The sequence below is a fragment of the Sorex araneus genome, chromosome 6 (assembly GCF_027595985.1).
Source record: "Sorex araneus isolate mSorAra2 chromosome 6, mSorAra2.pri, whole genome shotgun sequence".
Lineage (NCBI taxonomy): Eukaryota > Metazoa > Chordata > Mammalia > Eulipotyphla > Soricidae > Sorex > Sorex araneus.
Genome location: NC_073307.1, coordinates 56,733,182 through 56,758,191, shown reverse-complemented (window position 1 = coordinate 56,758,191; position 25,010 = coordinate 56,733,182). Strand labels below are relative to the sequence as shown.

Below are 25,010 nucleotides of genomic sequence, written 5' to 3'. Positions count from 1 at the left end.
ATGGAACTGGTGGAGACCACACTGGGTGAGATATGTGAGATGTAGAAAAACATGATCCTACCATATCCTTTCACTCGAGCAGAATCTAAACAAACTCAAAAAAGAAAAAGAAAAAACAAAACCTTGCTAACAACAAAACAGTGCACCTGTGCTGCCTTTTCCAAACCAGTCTCCGTCCAATTACTGAATCACCCTTGAGTGGTCACATGAATTTGTGGGAGGGCTTCTGGGCAGTAGCTAATCTCCCTACACAACCCAAAGCTCCTGGACAGGCCATCAAACAAGGCTAGTGAAATGGGCATGTGGTCTAATCAGAAACCCCCTATTCCCCCCACTGCCTCCACTCCCGGAACTCTGATTCATGCAGGGAAGGCTTCCTTCTTCAGAGGTGAACTCAGAGAGGCAGAGACGAGGCATGAAGCCAACCCGACATTTTTGAAGGACACAAGTATGTGACAGGAATCTGCAAACCCATGTCAGCATCATTGCCATGAGGGGAGGAAGTAGATACCCATCACACTCACAGCGTCTGCTGAGCCAAGAAGCCAAGGTTGACCCTGCTGAGCTTTATTCTCTCTCAGAGATGCCCTTGATTCTCTATATTCTCCCTCAGTTATATAGATGGGCTAGGTATGTCCCCCTGCACAGCCCCCTAAACACGCCCAGTTGACCTTCCCAACCTATGTCACCTTGGGATGTGGAAGTATTGTCAGTGAACGCCTCATAGGCTTAGGAGGAAATGGTTTTCTTTACAAAATAAACGAATATCAGGGGCCAGGGAGGTGGATCAATGATCAGCCCCTGAGAAGTTAGCACGAGGGCCCAAGTTCAATACCCAACCCTGCCAGGAGGCCCCTTACCACCCAGCATGTCCCCAGCATGCCAGGATCCTGCAGTGCTCCCTCCTTGGAGATCACCAGGAACGGGCCAGGTCTCTTGTAGTTCCCAAAGAATCATCAGCCAAGACTGCCTCGAGGCACTGCCAGGAGGATTGTTCCTTTATCCAGGAACTGACCTTTGTTGATGTTTATTTGAGGGGCCACATGAGGCAGTCTCTGGGCTTACTTTTGACTCTGTGCTCAGGGAGCACTTCAGGCTAGACACAAGGGACCCTACATGGTGCCAGGGATTGAACCTGGCTTGGCCACATGCAAAGCAAGTGCCCTCCCTGCTGTACTATCCCTGCAGCTCCCCAAAACTATCTTACATGAAACCAGTCAGCATGCAACAACACAATCACACAGAAGACTAACAGCTAACACTGTCAAATTTTGGTTTTTGGGCTTTTTTTGGGTCATTCCTGGCAATGCTCAGAGGTCACTCCTGCCTCTGCACTCAGGAATTACTTCTGGTGGTGCTTGGGGGAACCATATGGGATGCTGGGGATCAAATTCAGGTTGACCACATGCAAGGCAAACACCCTAGCCACTGTCCAATCACTCCAGAACCTATCAAATATTTTTTAAAAAGACAAAACAACAAAAACAACAACAACAAAAATCCCAACCAACAAAAGCTCCAAAATCCCTCAGAAAAGCCGGTCTTAGATTGGGACAGAGTGCAAGTGACACCTCCCCACTCCCGCCCCCCCCCCCCCCGCCACACTCCTGCCCGGCCTGTCACCCCTTGGCCCTCATTCACATGGGCACTCCTTATCAGATCAGCCCATGGGCTTTCCAGAGCACAGACAGACAGACAGACAGCTGAGAAGGGAGTGACGGGGAGGGGGGGGGAGTTGAGAGAGCCTGGTTGTGGGGGTTGGGGGGATGGTGGGGATTAGAAGCAGCCGCAAGCGCTGATGACCAAGTGTGGCTAGTGGCCACTCACCAAACACGGTCCTGGCTGGAACGGACTCTCGGTTCAACCAAAAGGACACCTGGGACAGGATGACAGTCATGATACAGGGCAGGTAGGTCTGGATGACAAAGTACCCGATCTTCCTCTTCAGGTGGAAGTGTGCCGTCATGATGGTGTACTCGCCTGCAGAGAAGCACAGAGCTGGCTCAGCCACGGGAAGCCTGGCTGCGGCCCCTGCTGCTGCTTAGGACAGACCCCCATGGGCTGAGGCAGGGGTGCAGGAGACAGGGCAGAGGCTCTGGCCATCGCAGACGCCAGTCTCTGAACCCCTGCCCTTTGAATGCCCGGACGCTTTCCTGGGGAGAGTGGCGTCTGTCTCTTTCCCTAATCGCTGAGCCCCATCTGGGCCACTCCACCCAGTCCCCCAGCCTGGCCGCCGCAGTCAATCGTCAGCATTTCAGGACTTTGTTTAGCAAGAGTAGGACCACCCCAGAGCTGCATGGCCGGCTGGAAATGGAGTTTGCCCCCTGCTTCGACCAGCCTGGAGCACGGGCAGGGGCTTGCCCGGCGGACTGCAGAGGCAGTTGGAGGAGTGGTCAGCCTGGCCTCTGCTTCCCTGATCGGGAACACTCCCCAGGGTCAGCTGCGGATCTGCCTGGCCACGTGGGAGGCACCAGGGGGCCCACCCATTCATGGCTGAGAAGGAGGCCACCTTGAGGTGGACAGGTGAGGAGCTGTGGGGAGCTGGTGTGGCGGGTGGCAGGTGGCGGGCACGGAGGACTGTTTTCCTTGTTCTCCTTGGCCCTCGCCCCTCTCCTCCTGGAAGAACAGAGGAGAGGTCAGGGCATCACTGAGCTGTGGACTCGGTTCTGTGGCTGCCTCGGGAATGTCCGTGTCATGGAATGTGGAGAGACAAGCTTGGGTGCACCCAGATGGCCCCTGGTGGGACTGTGTAGACTGCAGGGGTGCCAGCTGCATGGGCAGAGAGGCTCACGGTGCAGCTCTGATGCCTGCGGTGGGTGGGGAGGGTCCAAGCCTGGAGCTGTGGTGGGTCCCTAAACACCCCTCGACGTGCCTATATTGGAGACGCCGGTGGTCAAATCTGCCCTTCTTGGGGCTGGGGAGATAGTACAGGGGATGGTGCTCAATCCCACCGCCCCAAGCACCAAATATGGTCCCCAAACCTCATCAGGGTTCAAGGTAAGTCCCGTGGGCCCCTGCAAGAAACAAAATCTGCCCTCTTGCCAAAAAGGAGACCCCAGTTCTTTTTTTTTTTAAATTTCATTCTCAGGGTGTTTTTGTTTTGGTCACATGTGGTGATGCTCAGGGGTATCTCCTGATTCCTCATCCAGAAATTATACCTGGAGGTACTCGGAGGACCATATGGGATGCCAGGGATTGAACCTAAGTCAGCTCCATGCAAGGCAAATGGCTTCCCTGCCCTCTGATCACTCTGTCCCGAGACCCCAGTTTTTTGACAGTGCCTTGGGTATCACTGGCATGGGGAGGGGGCGAGGGGGCCCCAGTATGGGAGAGACAGAGCGATGGAGGAAGAGGCATTTCAGTGGCCACAACTGAGTCCTACAGGACCTGACTGGATGGTCCATTTGAGAAGAGCGAAATTCCACCAGCCTCTGCGGCTGAGTCTGGAACTGCTTGCCTATTTGGAATTCCTTTCTGTTGTTCTTCTCATTGTTTGATTTTTTTTTTATTAGGTAAAACCAGGTAAATGCAATAGCCGATATATTTTATGAATAAGGATGAGAGAGACACAGAGAAAGAGAGAGTGAGAGGCAGGGACAAAGAGATAGACAAAGAGAAGGAGAGAGAAAGAGTGAGAGACAGATAAAGGGTCAGAGGGAGCGAGAGAGAAAGGGAGAGAGAGGGGGAGAGAGAGAGGGCAGAGCGAAGAGGAAAAGAGACAGAGAGAGGAAGAGGAGAGGCGGGGGTTCGAGTGCTCACCTTGCATGAGGCTGGTCTCACAGCATCACAAGGTCCCCTGAGTGCACTGCTGGGAGCAGCGTGGGGTCTAGCCAACAACACCCATCATCCCCACACAAAGAAGCAAGACAATGGGGTGGGGGGTGGCTCCATGTGCTAAGAGCACTCAGGGCACTCCCTGGTATGCATGGTTCCCAGCACCTAAACACCGAACCTGGAGTAGCCTGGAGTAGCCCCAAACACCGCCAGGTGTGTCCCCACTATGCAAAACCAAAGCTACTTTATTTAGGGTGCCATTAGGGCACACTCCCACGCCCACCCCTAAGACAAGCTTTGTTACCACACCTTGTGGTCCTTGGGGGTGGTCCTTGGGGTCCTTGGGGCCCAGACTGGTGCTCAGTGGCCCTGGCCTGCTGGGGAAGGACCCTGATGGTATCACTCCCCAAACACACACACAACCTCCTAAGTCACCCCTGAACTAAAGATGCCCAAGCCCGCAGCCTTCACCAGCATCGCTGAGCCTTGCCCAGACACTGCTCAGTCTCACTGAATCTACTTCCTCTTCCTGTCCTTTAAGAAAGACCCCAGAGAAGCCCCTGCCTGCCCATGTCCATGGCCATGGGGGACAGGAACTGCTGCCTGGCAGCCCTCAGGCGTGGCCCTATCCTCTGGGGCTCCGTGAGCTCAAGTGTCTCTGCAGGTGTTGCTGGGGTGGGACAGATGTGACGGGGGCCAGCCCAGGACCCCTCTCTCCAGCGGAGATTGTGGAGCTTTGGGGCGTCTCCCCTTCCACAACCTCTAACTGACCTTGACCCTTAGGACAGAGCCTCAATGGCCAGAAGATGCCCCAGACACACCTGAATACTCAGACTAACATTTTTGCAAAGCCAGAGATCGAACCCACGTCTCCTGCGTACAAGACCTGGGCTTTACCCAGAGCTACAAGCTTGCTGCCATCGAGCACACCACAGATGGGGACTGTCCCTGTGTTTTTGGACACCCAGCCTCATGCCCTTGGCCGTGGAAACTTGCTTCCTTCTGCTACTTCTGGACAGCCTGGTGGTGCTTTGCAAAGTTAGGCCTTGGGGAAATTCCCTCTAGAGAGTTCTGAGCAGGGCGGAGAAGGGCAGTGGGGGAGTAGGGGGGGGGTGATGAGGACTGAGTGCACAGGGCCAGGGGAGCAGCAGACAGAGGAGCCAGAGGTGCTCAGGGGGAAGTGCTCATAGCTGAATGACCCAGAGGAAGTGGATAAGGCTGGTGCCACCGTGGGCAGTGTCAGGGAGGGGCCAATGTCTGGCAGCAGGGCCCCACAGAGCAGTGGAAGCACCAGGACCCTGTGTGTACCCCCCGGGGGGTCTCACCTGTGCTGGTGCTGATATTCTCCGTGCCCACCGTGTGCCCCATCAGGTGGTACTGGTTCAGCCTGGAGCCGTCTTCCGCCACCACCACCGACTTGGTGGTGCCATTGGTCCACACATAGACGACCTCAGAGTTAGGGTACGCATCTGTCGGGGGGCAGAGAGACAGGGATGTTAACATGGACACACTCATGGATGCTAATGCAAGAGACGGGCTGGAGCGATGGCGCGGTGTATAAGGACTCGCCTTGCACACAGCTGACCCAGGTTTGATCCCTGACCTCTCTGAGGGTCCTCTGAGGTCACCAGAGGTGATCCCTGAGTGCAAAGCCAGGAGGATGTCCTGAGCACTGCCAGGTGTGACCCCAAACCAAAACATCAATAAAATAATGCAGCCGGGACAGGTGGGGAGCTGGCCGAGCTCAGGGCCGCAGCATGTGGAAGGGGACGGTGCAGAGGGAGAAGGAGGAAGACCCACAGTGTCTCTCCGCTGTGGTTGGGGGGAAGGGAGGCGGGGTTGGACAGGCTCGAACTGTGACCAGCCCTTGGCCGCGGCATGCAGAGCTGAGCCTTGCAGGCAGCGCAGGGAGCAGAGAACAGGAAAGCTGAAGAGTGACACCAGGCTGCGCTGGAGGCTCCGGGGCAGTTGCTGATGGAGACGGTGAGGAACTTGGCCATTCAAAGCCAGGAATGTCACCACAACTGAAACCCTGTGTACAGAACTAGAATAAAAAGAAGGAAAAAGGCAAAATAAAGCCCGGTGCTGAGGAGCACATGAGGGGGCAGAGCAGGACAGACCCCCAGGCCCCTCTGCCCTTCCCACGTCAGGGCCTGAGAGCTCAGCATCCTGGGGTCACTCTCCTTTCTGGGCCCCCCAGCTCACTGGCTTGGCTTTGCTTCCCCATCTGCAGTGGGTCAGGCCTCCCACCTTGGGGCCTCTCTACAGCACCTGGGAACCCGGGGGCCCTGACAGCTTCAGTGCTCACAGCAACCCTGGTTACCTCTGACACATGGGTTCCGCTGTGCCACTAGCCTCTGTCTGGGCAAGTAAGGCTCAACCCTGGGGTCAGAGCTAGGGATGTGCCTGATGGGGTGTGGGCCGGCGCCGAGCAGAGGTGGGTTCCTACAGCACCACATGACTGGACACCCTCAGAGGGCCTGGCAACCCATGGAGATGGTCTGTTTCTTTCAGAGTGTTTTGGTTTTGGAGCTACACCTGGCTGTGCTCAGGAGAAATCACTCCTGGCAGTGCTCAGGAGACACACAGGGGCGTTGAACCAGGGCTGTCTGCATGCAAGGCAGGTGCCTTCCCCACCGTGCTATCTCTCTGGGCCCTAATGCAGGTTCTGAACCATCACAAGTTGTGAGGGCACAGAGGGAAACTGGCTTTCTGTTCGGTTATTAGCATTTCCTGTGGCGCCAGAAGGTTGGCCTGCTGGTTTACTTGGAACAGATCATGAGACAGTGAATTTAGGTAGAAAGATCCTCGCAGGTGACTGAATTGAACCCTGAGCACAAGCACTTCTGAAGGGCTACTATGTCTTCATAGCTGAAGAGTTAAATAGCTCAACACCGGGTGTCAGTTAAAGCATTGAAGACGATTGTGAATTCCAAATGGCCCTCATCAGCTCCCTGGTATTTAATTGGACCGTCTCTGTGTCTGTCATCAGCTCCCTGGCACTTACTGGACTGTTTCTGTGTCCATCATCAGCTTTCTGGGAGCATAAGACAATCGTGTGTCACACTCAGCAAACTAAATACACCTAAGGATTTGTCACCTAGTAATCAAGGTGATGCATCTAAACGTAGACACAACATTTGTATTTTTACAACCTCCCAACCTGTAATGTGCACATCAGGCACTCATTCCACATACTTCCTTCCACATCACCCCCTGCATGCTGAGTCACTGGACACTGGCCATGAGCAAACAGCTAAGTCAGCCATCTGAGCTGAATATGTTGAGGGCCCAGTCCTGTGTTGTCTGTCTATCACTGTATCACTGTCATCCCGTTGCTCATTGATTTGCTCAAGCAGGCACCAGTAATGTCTCCATTGTGAGACTTGTTGTTACTGCTTTTGGCATATCCAATATGCCACAGGTAGCTTGCCAGGCTCTGCCGTGCGGGCGGGGTACTCTCGGTAGCTTGCCGGGCTCTCTGAGAGGGACAAAGGAATCAAACCTTGGTCGGCTGCATTCAAGGCAATTGCCCTACCCCCTATGCTATCACTCCAGTCCATGATGTCTATATATTTTTCTAAATCCAAATGTCGCTTCCTGACTTAATCTAACATTTTATGTATCACCCCACAAATGAGAGAAACACACCTTTGCTGCACTGCCCTTTCCTTAACAGCCTTGGGTTGCTGAAGAAGTTGCTTCCCACTGTAAACCATATCATTATCTGTAGAGGATCTCCTCAGACTTGGAAATATCCCTCTCTTAGTGAAGACTCATTTCAACCTTCATTTGAATTCTTGAAAGTACAGATAATAATAACAGAAAGGTCTGTTAATTCGGTTTCGTGTTAGAGAAGCTTGAGCATGTGGCTCATTAGAATAATGACACCTATTTGCATTCCTTTGTCTCCTAATAACAGAGAACCACCATTGGATTGGGTAATTTAAAACTCATTAGAAGATCACATTTAGCCTCTGCACCCTCAGATGCCTCTGGTGGAAGTGAACTATTGGCCAAACATTTATTTTTAGTACATCCAAAAAATAAAAAACAAGAAAAAAGCTCTAATTTAATAATATTTTTTCGCTTATATGTATTGCACCCTGTATTGAAACCAAGCAAATGGAGAAAAGGTGATGTTTATACAGTTTTTCTTTCTTGTTCTTTTTTTTTCTTTTTTTTTTAGTTCTGGGACAACTACATACTAACATAATAAGGAATAAAATCCTTTTAATTGCTTTGGATATCATAATGATATGAAGAGAAAAATACAAAGAAGCAATCCAATCAACATCTGAACCAAAAACTAATCTTCAGAGGCTGGAGCAAGAGCACAGCGGGTAGGGCATTTGCCTTGCAAGCTGCTGACCCGGGTTCGATTCCCAGCATTCCATATGGTCCCCTGAGCACTGCCGGGTAATTCCTGAGTGCAGAGCCAGGAGTAACCCTGTGCATTGCCGGGTGTGACCCAAAAAGCCAAAAGAAAAACCCAAAAAACTAATCCTCAAAATATCTCGGGCAGATAAAAGAAATTTGTCACTAGATTCAGTTTCTACCAAGTCCAATATTGATTTTGGACCTTCTACTGTATACACATACAAAGATCTCAGCTGGGGAAGACAGGAACAGCATCTCTCCGATCCCACCTGAGTTCTGAATATGGCCAACACTTCAGTTGGTTAGTTGTAGAATCTGAGATAATTTAGTGAAGGACCAGAAGATCACCTCTTTTCCTTCCACAAAAGCCTCTTCCCCTTAAGCAATGCTTGCCTTCCACAGCACTACCATTAAATCTGAATATCACACTGATTCGTACCTCGTTAACTCATGAAAAAAAATCATCTTTGACACGCAGCGTTTTGCCTCTGCTGAAATCAAGAACATAATTTTCACACACAAAGTGGCAACATTCAGCATGTTTTCCTCGTGGGAATATGAACAATTCATTTGCCTCAGACACATGAATCACTTTTTCCCCTTGGTGAAAGCCTTGGGGATCTCTGGAAGGTTCTGTCTCATGGCCAAATGTGGTCAGCATCCCTTGGCAGCCAGTGACAAATCCTGATGAGTCCCTCTCCTTTTTCCTACTTCCCCAAATCATAGTATCTTTTTTTCCTCTGTGACATTTAAAGTCATTGAAAAGAAGATGCCTTATTTCCATCTAACCTACTATCAGGCTCATCACACATATTTAACTTTACTAATTCCAATTAAAAACAAAACAACAACAAAAACCTTTCAGCTGAAACCTGTGGGATTGAAAGAAGTCTCCATTCCAAGTAAATAATTGCAATGGGGCAACAATTAACTCTGTATACAAAAAAAAATTCTTCGAGTGGGCTAAGGAGGTCAGGGCACAGAAGTCATTGGTGTGTAGTTTGCATGTGCAGGACACTGACTAGTCATCAGCACTACATGCCCCAGAATCACTGGGGGCAGACCTGAGGGTCCCCAAACACCACTGGGTAGGGCTCCGGAGGACCCTGGCACCGTAGGGCACCAGCAGCACCAAACTTGTTCCCTTGGTTGGCCCCTTCCAGCTTGGTCGGCCAAGTATTGAGGGTGTAGTCCTGCAGTGGTACAAGAAGCAGAAAATACAAAACCAAAATAACTCTGGAGACACTAGAAATGAACACATATAGAAAGAGATGGCAGCAGGGGGAAAGGGGCGCCCTGAGCACAGGGAACACTTTGAATATTGCTGAGTGAGGGCCAGGAGTATGTCTTATAGGCTTTAGACCCCCATGGCCCCCTGACTATCTCCAGCACCACGGGGCCTGAGTAGGGCTACAACCTTGACTGGCACTGTACTGTTGGCTGTTGGTTCCTGGGCCTCCAGAATGCTGCTTTGAAGGTCAAAAGACCAGCTACTGCTGTCTCCATGAGTCAGTGTTGAAGGGAGACAGACTCTTGTCTTATGGACTTGAAGATCCATAAGAGAGAGTGGGGTTAAGAGAGCAGCATGGCTAGACACAGAGGGGTAGAATCACAGGAACTGTGTAGTGGTCCATGCACAGCTGCCAGAAGGAGGTTCAGTTGGATGTGCAAAGTACCTTTCCATCAGCCCAACTCATGCCAAAGAGCAATAGCCCAATATTGTAGCTCCTGACTAGCACAGGAAAATCAGAGTTTGAAGTTAGAGCAAATCAAGCTGGCTCAGCCACACCAAGCAGGGGGTCAAATCTGAACGGGCTGCATGTTAGGCTAGCATCCTGCCCACTGGACTATCTCTCTGGCCCCCTCAACTGCAGCCTTTGAAGTCACAGTGGGCTGGAGGCAAGCTGGCTCCCTGGGTGGGCCTGAGGGATGAACAGCTCTACTGAGCTCTGAGTCACCTTTGGACACAATCTTCCATGTCTCTGATAGAATGTCTGGACAGCATGCCGGGCATCTTTTGAATGGAATGGTCATACACTATGAAACTTGGTTGGCTCTTTCCAGTGAGTTCCCTCATGGCTTCCAGTTTAGACAGGTTGAAACCACTTCCCCATCTTTAAGACCTGTTTGGGTTCCTTACTTAATCCTCTCTTTCATTCATATCTCTTTTTTTCCCCAAACTTTTAAATTGAATCAACAAGTCTCACAATGGAGATGTCACTGGTGCCCACTCAAGCAAATCGATGAACAATGGAATGACAGTGATACAGTGATAAATTGAATCGCTGTGAGATAGACCATTACAAAGCTGTTCATGATTGGATTTCAGTCATATGGTGTTCCAACACCCATCCTTCCACCAGTATATATTTCTCAGCACCAGTGTCCCCAGGTTCCCTCCCATCACCTCCCACCCTGCACCCCCTTCCTGCCTCTATGGCAGGTGCTTTTCTTCTCTCTCTCTCTCTGCCTCCTATTTTGGTCCTTGTTTGCAATATTGATAATGATCAAGAATATTCCTTGGTAAAGGAATATTTTAAACCCTTAGATCTTGCCCATTGTGATCATCCCCAGCTATTATTGTCCTATTTGTCTCTCCTCTATCTTACCTACCCTCAGCCCCACACACATACTTGTAGTTAGTTCCAACCATTGACCAGTCATCCTAATGCCTGTTTTTTCATTTATCTTTTGACACTCTTATTTGACAATAAGCAGGAGATGCCAAAATCTCCATTATCACTTTAGAAATCTCTTCTACCTGGGGCAAGAGTGACAGAATAGTGAGCAGGGGGTTCTTTGCCTTGCATGCAATCAACCTGGGTTTGATTCCTAGCATCCCATAGGGGCCCCTGAGCACTTCCAGGAGTGATCCCCAAGTGCAGAGGCAAGAGCCCGAAGTACCATCTGATGTGACCCCTCCTAACCCCCATTCCCACCCCCCAAAACCAGAAATCTCTTCTACTGAACATATAACTTCATTGCTTATAATGTTGCCTTCTAGAAAACCCTAGATCACAATTTAGGCAGGGGTTCTGTTGGTCTATCACAGAGGCCATCTCTTCCCTCTCGATTCATTGACATGTGGGAACTCACCATGAGCCCTTTCCCATCTCTACTTTTTCCTAATCCTCTCTTCATAGCTCTTGGCTTTTTCTAGTCCCAGCCATAAAACTCCATAGTCTTTACTCAACACCCAGGTCAAAGATCTGACTGTGTTTGTAGAGTATATTTTTATTTATGCTAACACCCTAGTTCCCTAAGCTAAAATTTGTATTAGTTTCTTCAGATAAACAGAACAATAGGTGGGCTGGAGTGATGTACAACAGGGAGAGCATCTGTCTTACATGGGATCAACTGGATTTAATTCCCAGCACACCATTACAGTTCTTTAGGCCTCACCAGGAATGATTCCTGGGCGCAGAGCTCAGAGCCCTGTGTGTGGCCCCTGTGCCCCGAAAAAAAACCCAGGAACAATACAATATGTATAGATTCATTATAAGAAAAACTGGCTCGTGCAATATTGGGGGCTAGAAGGCCTCCCCAGGAGGATGGCTGGGGAGTCTGTGATTAATAAACTGGAGACCCAAGAAAGAAAACTGATGTGTCTTCAGTCTGAGAATCACCAGGCTAGAGACACCCCAAACTGATGCTTTGATTGAGTCAAAACACAGGAAAAGTTCACGAGCAAGGCAGAAAGACAGCTGGAATCTCTTCTCAAACTCAGGGGAAGGTTGTTCTTATTTGCTCCTTCCCTAAGTGACTAATTCTGCTGTCCCACCCCCACAGCCATGGGTGGGGAGGGGGTGTAGCTGCCTGAGATGTCATTGGGGGAAGCATTCTGATTCATTCACTTCAACATGGGAGATTTCAAGGAGAGAGCTTGAGTAATTTTGTTTCCTAAATGAGAGGCCAAGGTCAAATCAGCGTGGGCTGATTAAATGAGGCTCAACCACATCAGAGACAACTTCTCTCAGATCCCAACATTTTTGGGGGAGGGCCACACTCAGTTGTGCTTAAGGCTTAATCCTGGCTCTGGGCTCAGGGATCAGTCCTAGAAGAGCTGGGGGACCAAATGGAGTGTCAGGGATTGAATCCAGGTCAGCCACATGCAAGGCAAGTGCCCTCCCTGCTGTATTATCTTTCTGGCTCCATCAGATACCAACTTAAATATGAATCCACTCAATCACACCCTCATAATGTCCCCATAATAATGTTTGACCAAGTATTACGGCAAGTTAGCCCAGTCAAGTTAAAATAGAACATTACTCATCAAAGAACTGAAAAATATAATGACTACACATACAAACACACAAAAGAAATCCACTGAATAAACTCATTCATGAGCAAGATTAATGGGGGAAAATGTTTAGTAATCTTGCGGCAAAAGCTATAGAAATGAAATATTCCAATAAAAAATAGAAAATAGAAGAAAATGAAAAAGCCTCCATATTTGTGAAAATATAACAGACAACCAATGTTCCTGTCCTGGAATGAAGAATCAAGACAAAGAATGCGTGGGAGAAAATAAGCTTAAAAAATCACTGACCAGGAGGCTGGAGCAATATCACAGGGGGTAGAGAATGTGGCCTTGCAAGTGACTGACCTGGGTTAGATCCTCAGCACCCTATAGGCCCCCCCAAATACTGCCAGGAATAATTCCTGAGTGCTGAGCCAGGAGTAACCCCTGAGCATTGTTGGCTGTGGCCTAAAGACAAAAAAAAAAAAAAAAAAAAAAAAAACCTGACTGAGCTTCTTAAATTTGGGGAAAATCTATAGATTCCAGAAATTTAGCAAAATTTATACCAATATTCCTCATAGTTTAATTTCTGTAAACTAAATACCCCAAAATTCGAAAAAAAAATAAGCAATAAGAGAGAGAAATGACATATTACTTAGAAGGGGGAAATGGTTTGAAGAACAGCAAATTTCATTCAGAAACCATAGAGGCGAGACTAAACCAACACATTTGTCAAAGGCCAAAAAACCAGCCGGAACAGAATTATATCCAGAAAAAATATCCTTCGGGTAAGAAAAGAGAAATCAATATATTTTCAGGTGAAGAAAAACTAGAAGAATTTATTGAAGGCAATCTATCTTAAAAAATGGTTAAAGGAAGTGTGCCTAAGGTCATACTACAAAGTAACTTTTATTATAAGATATTATTTTATGATAAAATTACAGCTTAAAAACTATTGGTGTACTAAAAATCAAAACACAAGGAACAAAATAGGGGTAAATCAACAGGATTTCCATTTGCTAGCAAGTCTTCAAAACTGAACTTGATGGTTCTTGTCTGTTTTCCTGTTTTTGTGTTTGGGCCACACCTGGCATTGCTCAGAGGTCACGCCTGGCTCTGCACACAGGAATCTCTGGATAGTTCAGAGGACCAACCTGGGTTTTCTGGGGATCAAACCTGGGTCAGCCACATGCAGGGCAAACATCCTATCCACTGCCCTATAGCTCCAGACATGAGCTTGATGTTTCTTATAAAAATTATACTCCCTTATATGATTTTAGATTTCTATAGAGAAAATATTTAAGGTAGTTGTATTGTAATTTTAAAACAGAAAGGGCACATGAAGGGTAGTAAGTTTTTATTCTTTATTTAAACTGGCAAAATGAGAACAGAAAACTGCTAACTGATGTGGTTCTTCATACTATCGTGTGCCATCTCCTATCTCCCCACTACGTCTATAAATTTGTATATCTATAGAACTATTTCATACCTGTATCAACATCCACCTATATTCATAGTACAGTGACACTGAAAACTATAAAAAGTTATAAATCAAACACTATAAACAAATAAAATAGGATCATAGTAAAGGTAGACACTGAAAATGAGAAAAAAGAAAGTAGAAATTAAAAAAAATAATTTAGAGGCACATTAAAAAGTGCTCTACATCACTAATCATCAGGGAGATGCAGACCAAAAAAAGCATGAGATACCACCTCACACCACAGAGACTGGCCCACATCCAAAAGAACAAAAGCAACCGCTGTTGGAGAGGATGTGGGGAGAAAGGGACCCTTCTACACTGCTGGTGGGAATGCCGACTGGTTCAGCCCTTTTGGAAAACAATATGGACGCTTCTCAAAAAATTAGAAATTGAGCTCCCATTTGACCCAGCAATACCACTGCTGGGAATATATCCCAGAGAAGCAAAAAAGTATAGTCGAAATGACATCTGCACTTATATGTTCATCGCAGCACTGTTTACAATAGCCAGAATCTGGAAAAAACCTGAGTGCCCTAGTACAGATGACTGGTTAAAGAAACTTTGGTACATCTATACAATGGAATACTATGCAGCTGTTAGAAAAAATGAAGTCATGAACTTTACATATAAGTGGATCAACATGGAAAGTATCATGCTAAGTGAAATGAGTCAGAAAGAGAGAGACAGACATAGAAAGATTGCACTCATCTGTGGAATATAAAACAATAGAGTTGGAGACTAACACCCAAGAATGGTAGAAATAAGTACCAGGAGGTTGACTCCATGGCTTGGAAGCTGGCCTCACATTCTGGGGAAAGGGCAGCTCAGATAGAGAAGGGAACGCCAAGTAAAATGTGGTTGGAGGCCACGTGGAGGAAGGGTGATGCGTGCTGAAAGTAGACTAGAGACTGAACACAATGGCCACTCAACACCCCTACTGCAAACTACAACACCCAATTGGAGAGAACAAAAGGGAATACCCTGCCACAGAGGCAGGGTGGGGTGGAGGGAGATGCAACTGGGGGGTGGGAGGGATGCTGGGTTTATTGGTGGTGGAGAATGGGCACTGGTGAAGGGATGGGTTCTCGAACATTGTATGAGGGAAACATGAGCACGAAAATGTATAAATCTGTAACTGTATCCTCACGGTGATTCACTAATTTAAAAAGAAATTAATTAAAAAATAATTTAGAAATTATTCTAAATTAAATTAAAAGTAATTAAAATAAATAAAAATAATTAAATAATTACCCTAAATTAAATTTATAAAAGAAAGAAATGGAAGACTTAAGGGCTGATATCCATGAGTCATATTAAGTATAAATGATAATAAACTGATTAAAAGGCAAGACTGGCAAACTGAATTTTAAAATGTTGCCAAGTTACATCTACACAATGGGATACTATTTGCACTGTAAGGAAGGTGAGAGCCTGCAGTGAGGTAGCTGCCACTTGAAAGGAGCTGGAGGGCATCCTGGGAAGCAAAATAAGTCTGAGGAGGAACAGACACCTGCTAATCTCACTCATCTGTGGTATGCAGGAAGTAAACATGGCTCAGACAGTACTGAGCAGTTACCAATGCTGGCCTTTGGTTACAGCACTCAGTGACCAAGCAGTGGGGACAATGGGGGTGGGGGGAAAGGTGGACTCGGAGTGACAGAAGGACAGCGGTCACTCAGGGGTGGTGAAGGTACAGTAACTTTTCACATTGAAACCATCAAAGTTTACACAAGTACAAGCATCTTACCAAACTACAATTAAAAAAAATTGTTGAGTATGGCCAGCCGATGCTGTCTACAAGAAACATTTTAACATAATTATCGACAGGTGTTGAGAGGGAAAATACATATCATTCAAACATGAATTAAAAAAAACAATAGGAGTCATGTTATTCATAGATAAAGGAGACCCAAAGCAAAGAAAGTGATCAGAGACAGAGAGAACTGTTCTATCATTTTAAAGGGAAAGTCACCAAAAACCTTAAGAGTGTGGGTGATAGCTCAAAGGGCTGGATTGAAAAGCCTGGGAAAGATTTCATTCCCACCCCCACCCCCCGTACCTCAGGGTCCCAGCACGGCGAGGCACCAGCACCCAGCACTGCTCTGCCAGGCTGAGCCCTGAAATCTCAGTATCATCAGGAGAGATCCCCAGAACCCCAGGACCTCTGCAATGGATCTTATCAAGGGACTGAATTGAAAGTAGAAGTAGAGGAACTCCCTTCATTCTCCACCATTAATGTTAAAGGACACAGCAAGGATATAGAAGGCCCCAGACATAGCATGACCGACAGAATCTAATCTGTAATTGATAAATCCCACCAAGGAGGCCAACAACACACACCTAACTTTCAGGTGTTCAGAACACAGAGCAAAATGGGTCATATTCTTGTCATGCAACAAAATTCAAAGAAATGAAATATTGAAGTCATAGACAGGGCACCCTTTAAGCACACTGGAGTTTAACAGTGACAGAGAGATAGCAAGAGAAGTCCCAAACTTTTAAAAACTAAGTTAACATATGTCTAAGCAGCCCAGCAGAGAAACAGGAAGTCTTAAGAAAATGTTTGCCACATATAGAAGAATAAAAATGAAAATAAAGCACATAAACATTTAAACAAGCTTGAGCAGTGCTAAACAGAAATTGTAAACACATAATAAAAGAGGAGGAATATCTCAGACAGTTTCTTTCCCAAGAATTGAGACAAAGTGGGCTGGAATGATAGTACAGCTATAGGGTATTTGTCTTATATGTGGCTGACCCACGTTTGATCCCCAGCATCCCATATAGTCCCCTGGGCACCACAAGGAGTAATTCCTGAGTGCTGAGCCTGGAGTGACCTCTGAGCACCACCAGGTGTGGGCCAACACAAGACAAATGAAAGAATTGAGACAAAAGAAGCAAATGAAACCCAAGGCAATCTATATAGAAGGAAATGAAATAGATAAAAGGATAAAATCAGAGAACACAAAACAGAAAAACAACAGTGAGAATGAGTGAAACAAAGAGGTGGTTAACAAAAAGATGAACGGAATTGCAAGACTTCTAGCAAGCCAGACACAGATTAAAAGAAAAAGACACTTATTACTAACGTCACCAATAAAGCAGGATATCAACACAGGCGCTGAAGACATCAAAGGGAAAATAAAGGCTACTATCAATACTGAGGACAACTTTAGTTTAAAGACATCAGACAATTCTAGTGGTCTATTTTATAAAACACAAGGTAAACCAAATGTATCCATGATGAAATAATGATTTGGATAGGCTTATTGCTATGAACTAAACATCTTTTAGATATTGATAGACAAAAGTGGCTTGAGTGGAGATTTTAAACCATTATTTAACAGAATTAGGGGCTGGAGAGCTAGTACAGTGGTGCTTGCTTCACACACAGTCAACACAGGTTCAATCCCTGGCACTGCATATGGTTCCCAGGCACCACCAGGTGTAATCCCTGAGCACAAAGCTAGGAATCAGCCCTCAGCACAGCTGAGCCAAAAGCAAACAACAATAAAATAATATTCAAATGTAGTATTTTCCAACAAATAGAAAAAAAAATTTCTCAATTTATCTTATACCTTATAATCACCTTTATGTCAAAACTACACATATTGCATAAAACAAAACTTCAAACCAACATTTGTCATGAATATAGGCACAAAAATAAGTTTCACGCTTTTTATTGAAATAGGGCCAGTCCTGGTAGCAATCACGCAGTGCTGCCGACTGAATTCAGAGCCTCATATGGGGGCAAGGCACACGCTCTATTATCCCCAGCCCCAACCTAAAACATTACTAACAAAGCCCCAGTGCATTGGGTTCAACAATACATAACATAAATGATACACATGATTGAGTAAAGCTTATTCCAAGGCCATGTAACCCATTATTTGAAAATGCTAGAGAAGGGGCTGGAGTGATAGTACAGCAGGTAAGGTGCTTGTCTTGCAAGCAGCCAACCCAGGTTGGGTCCCTAGCATCCCTATGGTCCCCTAAGCACCTCCAGAAGTAATTACTGAGCTCATAACCAGGAGTAACCCATGAGCATCACTATATGTAGCCCCAAAACAAAATGCATTCAATGTACAACATCTCCCCCAAAAGAAACTTCAGCTGGATTTTTTTCAATAAGATGTCAGACAAGAATTTCCTTCCCACACTTCTATCCCACAGTATATCAGAAGCTTTAGCTACTGCAATATGAAAAGAAAAGGGAATGAAAGATGAAAGGGAGAGATAAATCTGTCTCTCCTCAGAGATAATAAGATTTTCTATGTAAAAAAAAATTTAAACAAACTCAACAGAAACTCTCCTAGAAATAATAAGCAGCTATGTCAAGACTCAGACTACAAAGTGAATAAATAAAGTCAGTCACATCCTTGTATACCAGCAATGAGCAGGTTACATTTTGGAGAAAAAAAAAACCAATATCATTAACTATAGCACCTTTCCAAGTGGAATCCTTAGGTGTAAATGTGGCAAGAAAAGTATAAATCTTTATGGGGAAAATTAAAAACTCTAATGAAAAAAATAAAATCTAAACAAAAAAGTGAGCTATTTCACGTTCAAGAAACAGTAAGAATCAGGGCCTTCAGGACATCAGTTCTTCCCAGCCTAATGTGCAGAATCAATAATGCATTCCCAGTCTCAGGAAGGTGTTTGATGGATATTGAAACAATTATTCAAAAGCTTATAGAGAGGCAAAAGACCCAGAATAGCCAACAGAATGTTGAAGAAATCAAGAAATCAAGCCAGCATCAAGAAAAATGAAGGCAGAGAAACTGACCTAGCCCATATGACACTCCAAAGCTATTATAAAGATTCAGGGCACCCAGAATTGGGGTGGCTGAGTCTTCCACCCCCCAAAAAAAGAGCGCTGGCAGTAAAAATCCTCAGAACCCTATCACTGCCATGCTCACAGCCGATTTTCACAGGCTCGGATGAGTCTCATCCAAGAATGAATTTGTTGAAAAACTCAAGTACTCGAGTTTGTGACGAAAATCTCCAGACTCTCAGAGTCAGGAATTGGTGACATCCCCCATCCTCCTGTTCTCCCAGGAGCCTGGCAGTCATGCCCATGAACTGCCTCTGGCACCATGTAAGCTCATTAATTGGCCACAATCCAGAGACTCACAAATAAATCTTGGAAGAGATCAACAAGCTGCAGAAATACCTCCAGATCCCAAAGTCACCAACCAGTTAAAAATTTAACTCCAGCTGTATTACCTTATTTAAAATTTTAGAATTCCTGGAGCGACATCTCATACTCTATATCACTGATGTACCAGGAGTAGCACACCACATTGGATGGGATGTAAAGTAGAAGGCAACCCATCTTGATTAAAAAAATTATTAGCACAAAAAAGAAAAGCAAAAAACAAAACACAAAGCTATTATAAAGCTCCAGCACCCAAGTTAGTGTGGAAGAATAAATATCCAAATGGAACAGAATTGAGAGCCCCTAAATATAGATTCATGAAAATCAACTGATCTTTGAAAAAGAACTTGGCCCCCCCAAAAAAAGTAGATCAAAAAGAATCTTTTCAAAATATGGTTCTAGAACAACTGGAACACAGGGAAAAGAACCCACACAGGGATTTTACACCCTTCCCAGTAGCTACTCAACAGGGATCACAGACTTCATTGTAAAATGCAAAACTACAAAACTAGACTATAACATGGGAGAAAGTCATGGATGTGGTGGTGCCTTTTTTTTCAGATGCAATATCAGAGACATGACCTATGAAAGAAATAACCACCAGCATTTTCTGAATGGGAGGAAAGCTGAGGCAGGCTAATCACGTACCCACAAATTACTCTGCAGAGAGGCAGGAAACCAGTTCCCCACCCCAAAATCTGCTGAAAACCACACAAAACGTGAGCACAGATGGAAAACACAAAAAAGAAAAGAATTGTGCCCCCATTCCAATACCATTCTCCAAGGCTGCAGGCATTCCCTGAGGGCCTGTGTTGACTTTCTGTCTGAAGTGACTGGAATCCAAGAGTTCCCACCAGGATGTGTTGCTGAGACAAATCATCGATTTGTATGAAAACGCCCAGCTGATTCAGGAAACACACTCACTAACAGCCTTGGGGTAAAGTGTATGCCAGGGATTTAGACCACATGGACAGTGTGGCTGCTCTCCGGAAACTTCTTTAGAGGGAGCCCAAAGGAACGCATAGAAAACTGACTAGATGATGATAGCTCAGTGGGCAGACCTGAATCGGAGTTTGAACCTGGCACCACATGATTTTTCTGAGTGGTGGTACCCCGGCACTGCGGGGCAGAAGCAACATCACCTTCTTGGGTCCCAGCAGAAGCCCCCGACTTCATAGGTGCCAGAAATGCACCTTGGATGCGAACATAGCAATAGCGTCCAGGTGATGGCCTGGGGACATGGTTCTCAGCGGGCAGATTTTGGATGGCCAGTGCCCCTTGCTTAGGGACCAGGAAGCCAGGCTGGGCCGTGAGCATGGGGGTGTGACTGCAGGCAGAGTTTTCTAGTCTTCCAGAGCTGACTGAACTCAGACCTCTGTGACACCTCGCAGAGCCTCCATGCATGAGGCCCTGGTGTACGCATCAGGCCAGAATAGTTTGAACCCCAACACCACATGGACCCCTGAGCCCTGCCAGGTACAGTACGCTGGATGGCCCTGAGCAAATGCAAGGCTGAGCTTCAGTTTAGATCCTGAGGGCTCAGTTCTGGACGCTGAGTCCACACCTGGGTCCACAGCCCCAGGCCCACACATTGAAGGAAGGGCCCCGCTGGCCAATTGCCATGGGTGTGGCATTTTAGAGAACACTATTCCCCCCGCCAAAAATTACGCATAATCCTTCTGAATGAGGTGAAAATATCTCCCAATGTGTATCCACGTTTCTTATGTGGGAAGAATACTTACAGCTGCCGAATTTCAGGGGGCAGGCGTGGGCATCCATGGGAAAATCTTCCAGCTGCATCGGGCACTCCGCAGAGATGGTCAGGCTGGAAAACAGGACACAGGGGCCTTTGAATGCCCACTGCCATGATTTGTCCAGAAAGTTCTGGGTTCCAGAGAACCAGGGCAAGAAATCTACTCTCCATTCAAATTAATACTTTTTAGGAAGTTGTTTGAATGTTCCCTACTAAATAGCCTAGCTATGGCTTGATGATCAATATCATTTTGAAATGAAGCTTAAATCAAATCTGCTTGGGACTTCTGTGGCTGACTGTGCCTCTGCATATATTACCTCTTGAGAAGCAATTTGGGATGCCTGGGGAAGTAATTTATTCTTTGTTTTCTGTCTCTTACTGAGAACAATCTAAAAACATTTCCTCTGACAAGGGTGTAAATAGAAGCATTTGTGAAAATAGTTTATAAGCTCAAAAGGCAGAAGCAAGCGGTTAGAAAGACAGTACAGGGGTGAAGGCGCTTACCTTGCAACAAGGTTAACCCGCTCCTGTCCCTAGTACCATGCAGGGTCCCCTGAACAGAGTCAGGCCGCCACTGAGCATGGCAGGGTGCAGCCCCCCACTTTCCAAAAAAGAACAGGAATGAGAAGTAAAGGCAAAGTTCACATTTGGAACCAAGCCAGGGTATCACCGTTTTGTATCATTTCTTTGAAACGCTAGAGCAGTTCAAACTGTGCCACAATAGCAACTAGTACTTCTGGTTAGTTAACGCTGAGTCCACACCTGGGTCAGGTCTTTCAAATATTAGTATCTTTAGTACCAGTATCAATACCCACAGTATCAGTATTAGAAACCACGAATAGTATTGATATGACTATTACCAATAGTACCATTAGCACCAATAGCACCATTAGTACCAAGAGTATGAATAGTACCATTAGTATCAATAGTACCACTAATACCACTAGTATTAATATTAACAATAGTACCATTCCATTCCAAATCCCCAAAGTCAGCCTGTTCATCCTTATTGTTGTACACCAGATTCTCAGGTGTCTAGTTAGATTGCATGGGATTTATTTAAGGGGGGTGAGGGAAGGCGGGACGTGAGGCCACACCTGGCAGTGCCTGACTCATGGCTCTGAGCTGAGGGGTCACTCCTTGCAGGGCTCAGGGAAATGCATCGAAATTCATTCATGAGTTCTCCTTGTGCTTCTTAGTTTTTCATTGTTTGGTTTGACAGGACAAAAAAAGGCAGCCCCCAAATGCAAAATGTTCAATTTGAAACACACTCTGATTTTATTTTTAGGCAAATTATTCAATGTGATGGCAGCACAATCATTTCTACCCTTTTATATGAAGTCTGGGTCTTGCCCATGTGCTGGGTGAGAATTCATTTTGGGTTTCATTACTTCCTTCTCCTCAGCCAAATTAACATTTTGGATGTTAAATTGGACACATAATTCACATTTGATAACTGTAGGGGAAATCAATGTATTTATTCTCTGAAAGAAACTAAAACGTGTTCCTGTTGGAAAGGAGGTCTAGTTAATTCATTTTCTCTACATGCAGATCTTTCCATGTTTGCTCTTGGTGTACAAAATTCCATCTTTTGAATAACAAATTTAAACAGTAATCTTTACCAAATTATTAAAGCCTCTATGTGATCATACCTTTGAAAGGTGAAATGAATAATTTTAGCACATAGTGTGTACTACATTTGTCTCTATATTTGCATATAAGAAAAACCAATTTGTTTCTGCTAGACTTTTATATAAGAAATAATCTGCAGAGGATATCTTAAAATACAAATGATATAAAAGGAGTATTATTAGGGGCTGAAGTGATAGTACAGCAGGTGGGACACTTGCCTTGCACAGGGCTGACCCAGTCTGCCCTTCTGCCAAAACCCCATATGGCCCCTGAGTCCCAGGGATCAGGAATGAGCCCTGAGCACTGCTAACTGTGGCCCCAAAATAAGAGAAAAGGGACATTATCAGGGTCTACATATGGATAAAGTAAATGGAGGGATTTTTTTAAAGATTAGAATTAAGAAGATTACGATTTTAAGTACACAGCTATGAGAAGCGCATTCAGCTAACCAAAAGAACATAATTATCTGTTTGTTAGTGAACTTAAGTTTATTATTGTTGAAAGCAGAAGTAGTAATGGGAGGGAGAACTTAAACAGATGAAGCATGTTCTGAGGGCCAAAGCACAAGAATATCAGAAAGTCTAGAATTTCCCGGAGAAGAATTGTGTTAGCAGGGAAAAGTAGCACTGTCCACTGTCGTCCCATTGTTCATCGATTTGCTCGAGCGGGCACCAGTAACGTCTCCATTGTGAAACTTGTTGCTATTGTTTTTGTCACATCAAATACGTTATGGGTAGCTTGCCAGGCTCTGCCATGTGGGCGGGATACTCTCGGTAGCTCACTGGGCTCTTCGAAAGGGACGGAGGTATCAAACCCGGGTAGGCCACGTGCAAGGCAAACGCCCTACCTGCTGTGCTATCACTTCAGACTGGAGTAGGGAAATAGGGATTCTGTATACCAGAGAGGCACCTGCAGGGCTCGGGAAAGCAGTGGGGGAAAACGGCTCCGTCAGCACCTGGGGGCACTATTAGGAGCCTTGACCTAGGTCTCTGTTCTCACACATGGCCTTGAGGATTTGGGAGGTTCTAGGATCAGGCAATGTTCCAGGGAGGGCTGGGCTGCATAGAAAGGATCAGAGCAGTCATCACTCAGCTCTGCCGCCGTGGGGAAGATGCTGCGTCCCGCGCCCCATCTCCCCCTCGGGATGCTGTGGTCTCTGCCTGACATCGTCTTCTCGCTGACACTGCCCTCTGGGCTAGCTGGACCCAGGGCACCTGCCCCGGATACCACAGTCCTGTCCCCCAGGCTGCTGCCCACCTAGAGTGCAGCGTGGTTTACTCCCCCAGGTGCTTCCGGCATGTCCCACCACCTGCCCACTGTGTTTGTACCTCCTTGGCACGAATCGGTTCTCAGGGCACCAGTCACTCGCTCTGAGCACCAGCCACTCTGCTCTGAGCACCAGCCACTCTGCTCTGAGCACCAGCCACTCTGCTCTGAGCACCAGCCACTCTGCTCTGAGCATCAGCCATGGGGCTCCGCCCACTTGCTCTCCTCCTCCTCCAGCCCTTCTCCTTTGCCAACACCAGGTGTTTCAAAGAGAGAGCAGAGTCATGTCTTGTTCAGCTCTTACTAAAGGCAGTCCTGCTTTACTCAGGCTGCCTGGCCCTCATTGTGGCCATCGCCTGAAGTCCACGGCATGAACGAACTTTTACAATACAAAGGATATGGGTCTGCATTTAGTATGTTGTGAAATTGGGTGGGTGAGTGGGATTGGTAGAGAGTTTCAGCAGAGACTAGCAGACAGGATTTGGTTATCTATAAGAAGATTCCTTTAAAGAAAAATAATGGCCTTGAAACATTTTTTAAAAAGAGAGCAATTGGGGCTGGAGCAATAGCACAGTGGGTAGGGCATTTGCCTTGCACGCAGCCAACCCGGGTTCGATTCCCAACATCCCATATGGTTCCCGGAGCACCACCAGGAGTAATTCCTGAATGCAGAGCCAGGAGTAACCCCTGAGCATTCACTGGGTGTGACCCAAAAAGAAAAAAAAAAGAGCAATTTTACAATGAAGCACTTCAATAAATTGTATCATTAGAGCCTCTTGGGTGATTCCCCACCCTCATAGGGCTCCTTAGATATAGAATCCCAAACTTTGGGGGATAGACTCTGCTTCTGTAACAGTGGTCGATCATTTGTCTAATGAATGAATGCATCACTTAGCTAACTCCCCCAACAACCAATGTCTCAGCCTAAGAGAACATAATTAAACTTTGGATCCCTTTACACATTTCAAAAATGCCCTATGTTTTTATAATCCTAAAAATTAAAACCCACTAGAGAAAAGGGTCCCTTCCACATGGGGTCCTTGAAATTCAGCATGTCTGACGTCTACCTAACCTCCTTCACAAAGAATTGAGATCAAAGCACTCTGCAGAATGAGGGTTGCCACATCACAAAGAAAACAGCTTAAAGCCCTCCCTCTTCAGATAAAGAGAATAAAGCTCAGAAGTAAAGGGAAGTTTCTGTGGCAACTGATAGGGCCAATTCTTTCTCCCATGGCCCAATTTCTGTTTTCGTTACAAATTCAGTGAACACATCAAGCACTGGTTCATCGGAACATAATATCCCATTTCAAAAACAACATCAGTA

The 25,010-nt window shown here is 46.2% G+C and overlaps 1 protein-coding gene across 2 annotated transcripts in view; it reads right to left on the bottom strand.

Annotated features, from left to right (window-relative positions):
* The window catches only part of GABRA5 (gamma-aminobutyric acid type A receptor subunit alpha5), a 71,699-nt gene that overhangs the window by 5,954 nt on the left and 40,735 nt on the right, over nucleotides 1-25,010 (bottom strand). For both annotated transcript variants that reach the window (XM_055141725.1, XM_004617563.2), the window contains exons 6-8: nucleotides 20,778-20,860; nucleotides 5,100-5,243; nucleotides 1,828-1,980 (exon numbers count right to left, since the gene is read on the bottom strand). In XM_055141725.1, the coding sequence (XP_054997700.1) occupies nucleotides 1,828-1,980; nucleotides 5,100-5,243; nucleotides 20,778-20,860 (380 nt within the window). The remainder of the gene's footprint in view (nucleotides 1-1,827; nucleotides 1,981-5,099; nucleotides 5,244-20,777; nucleotides 20,861-25,010) is intronic.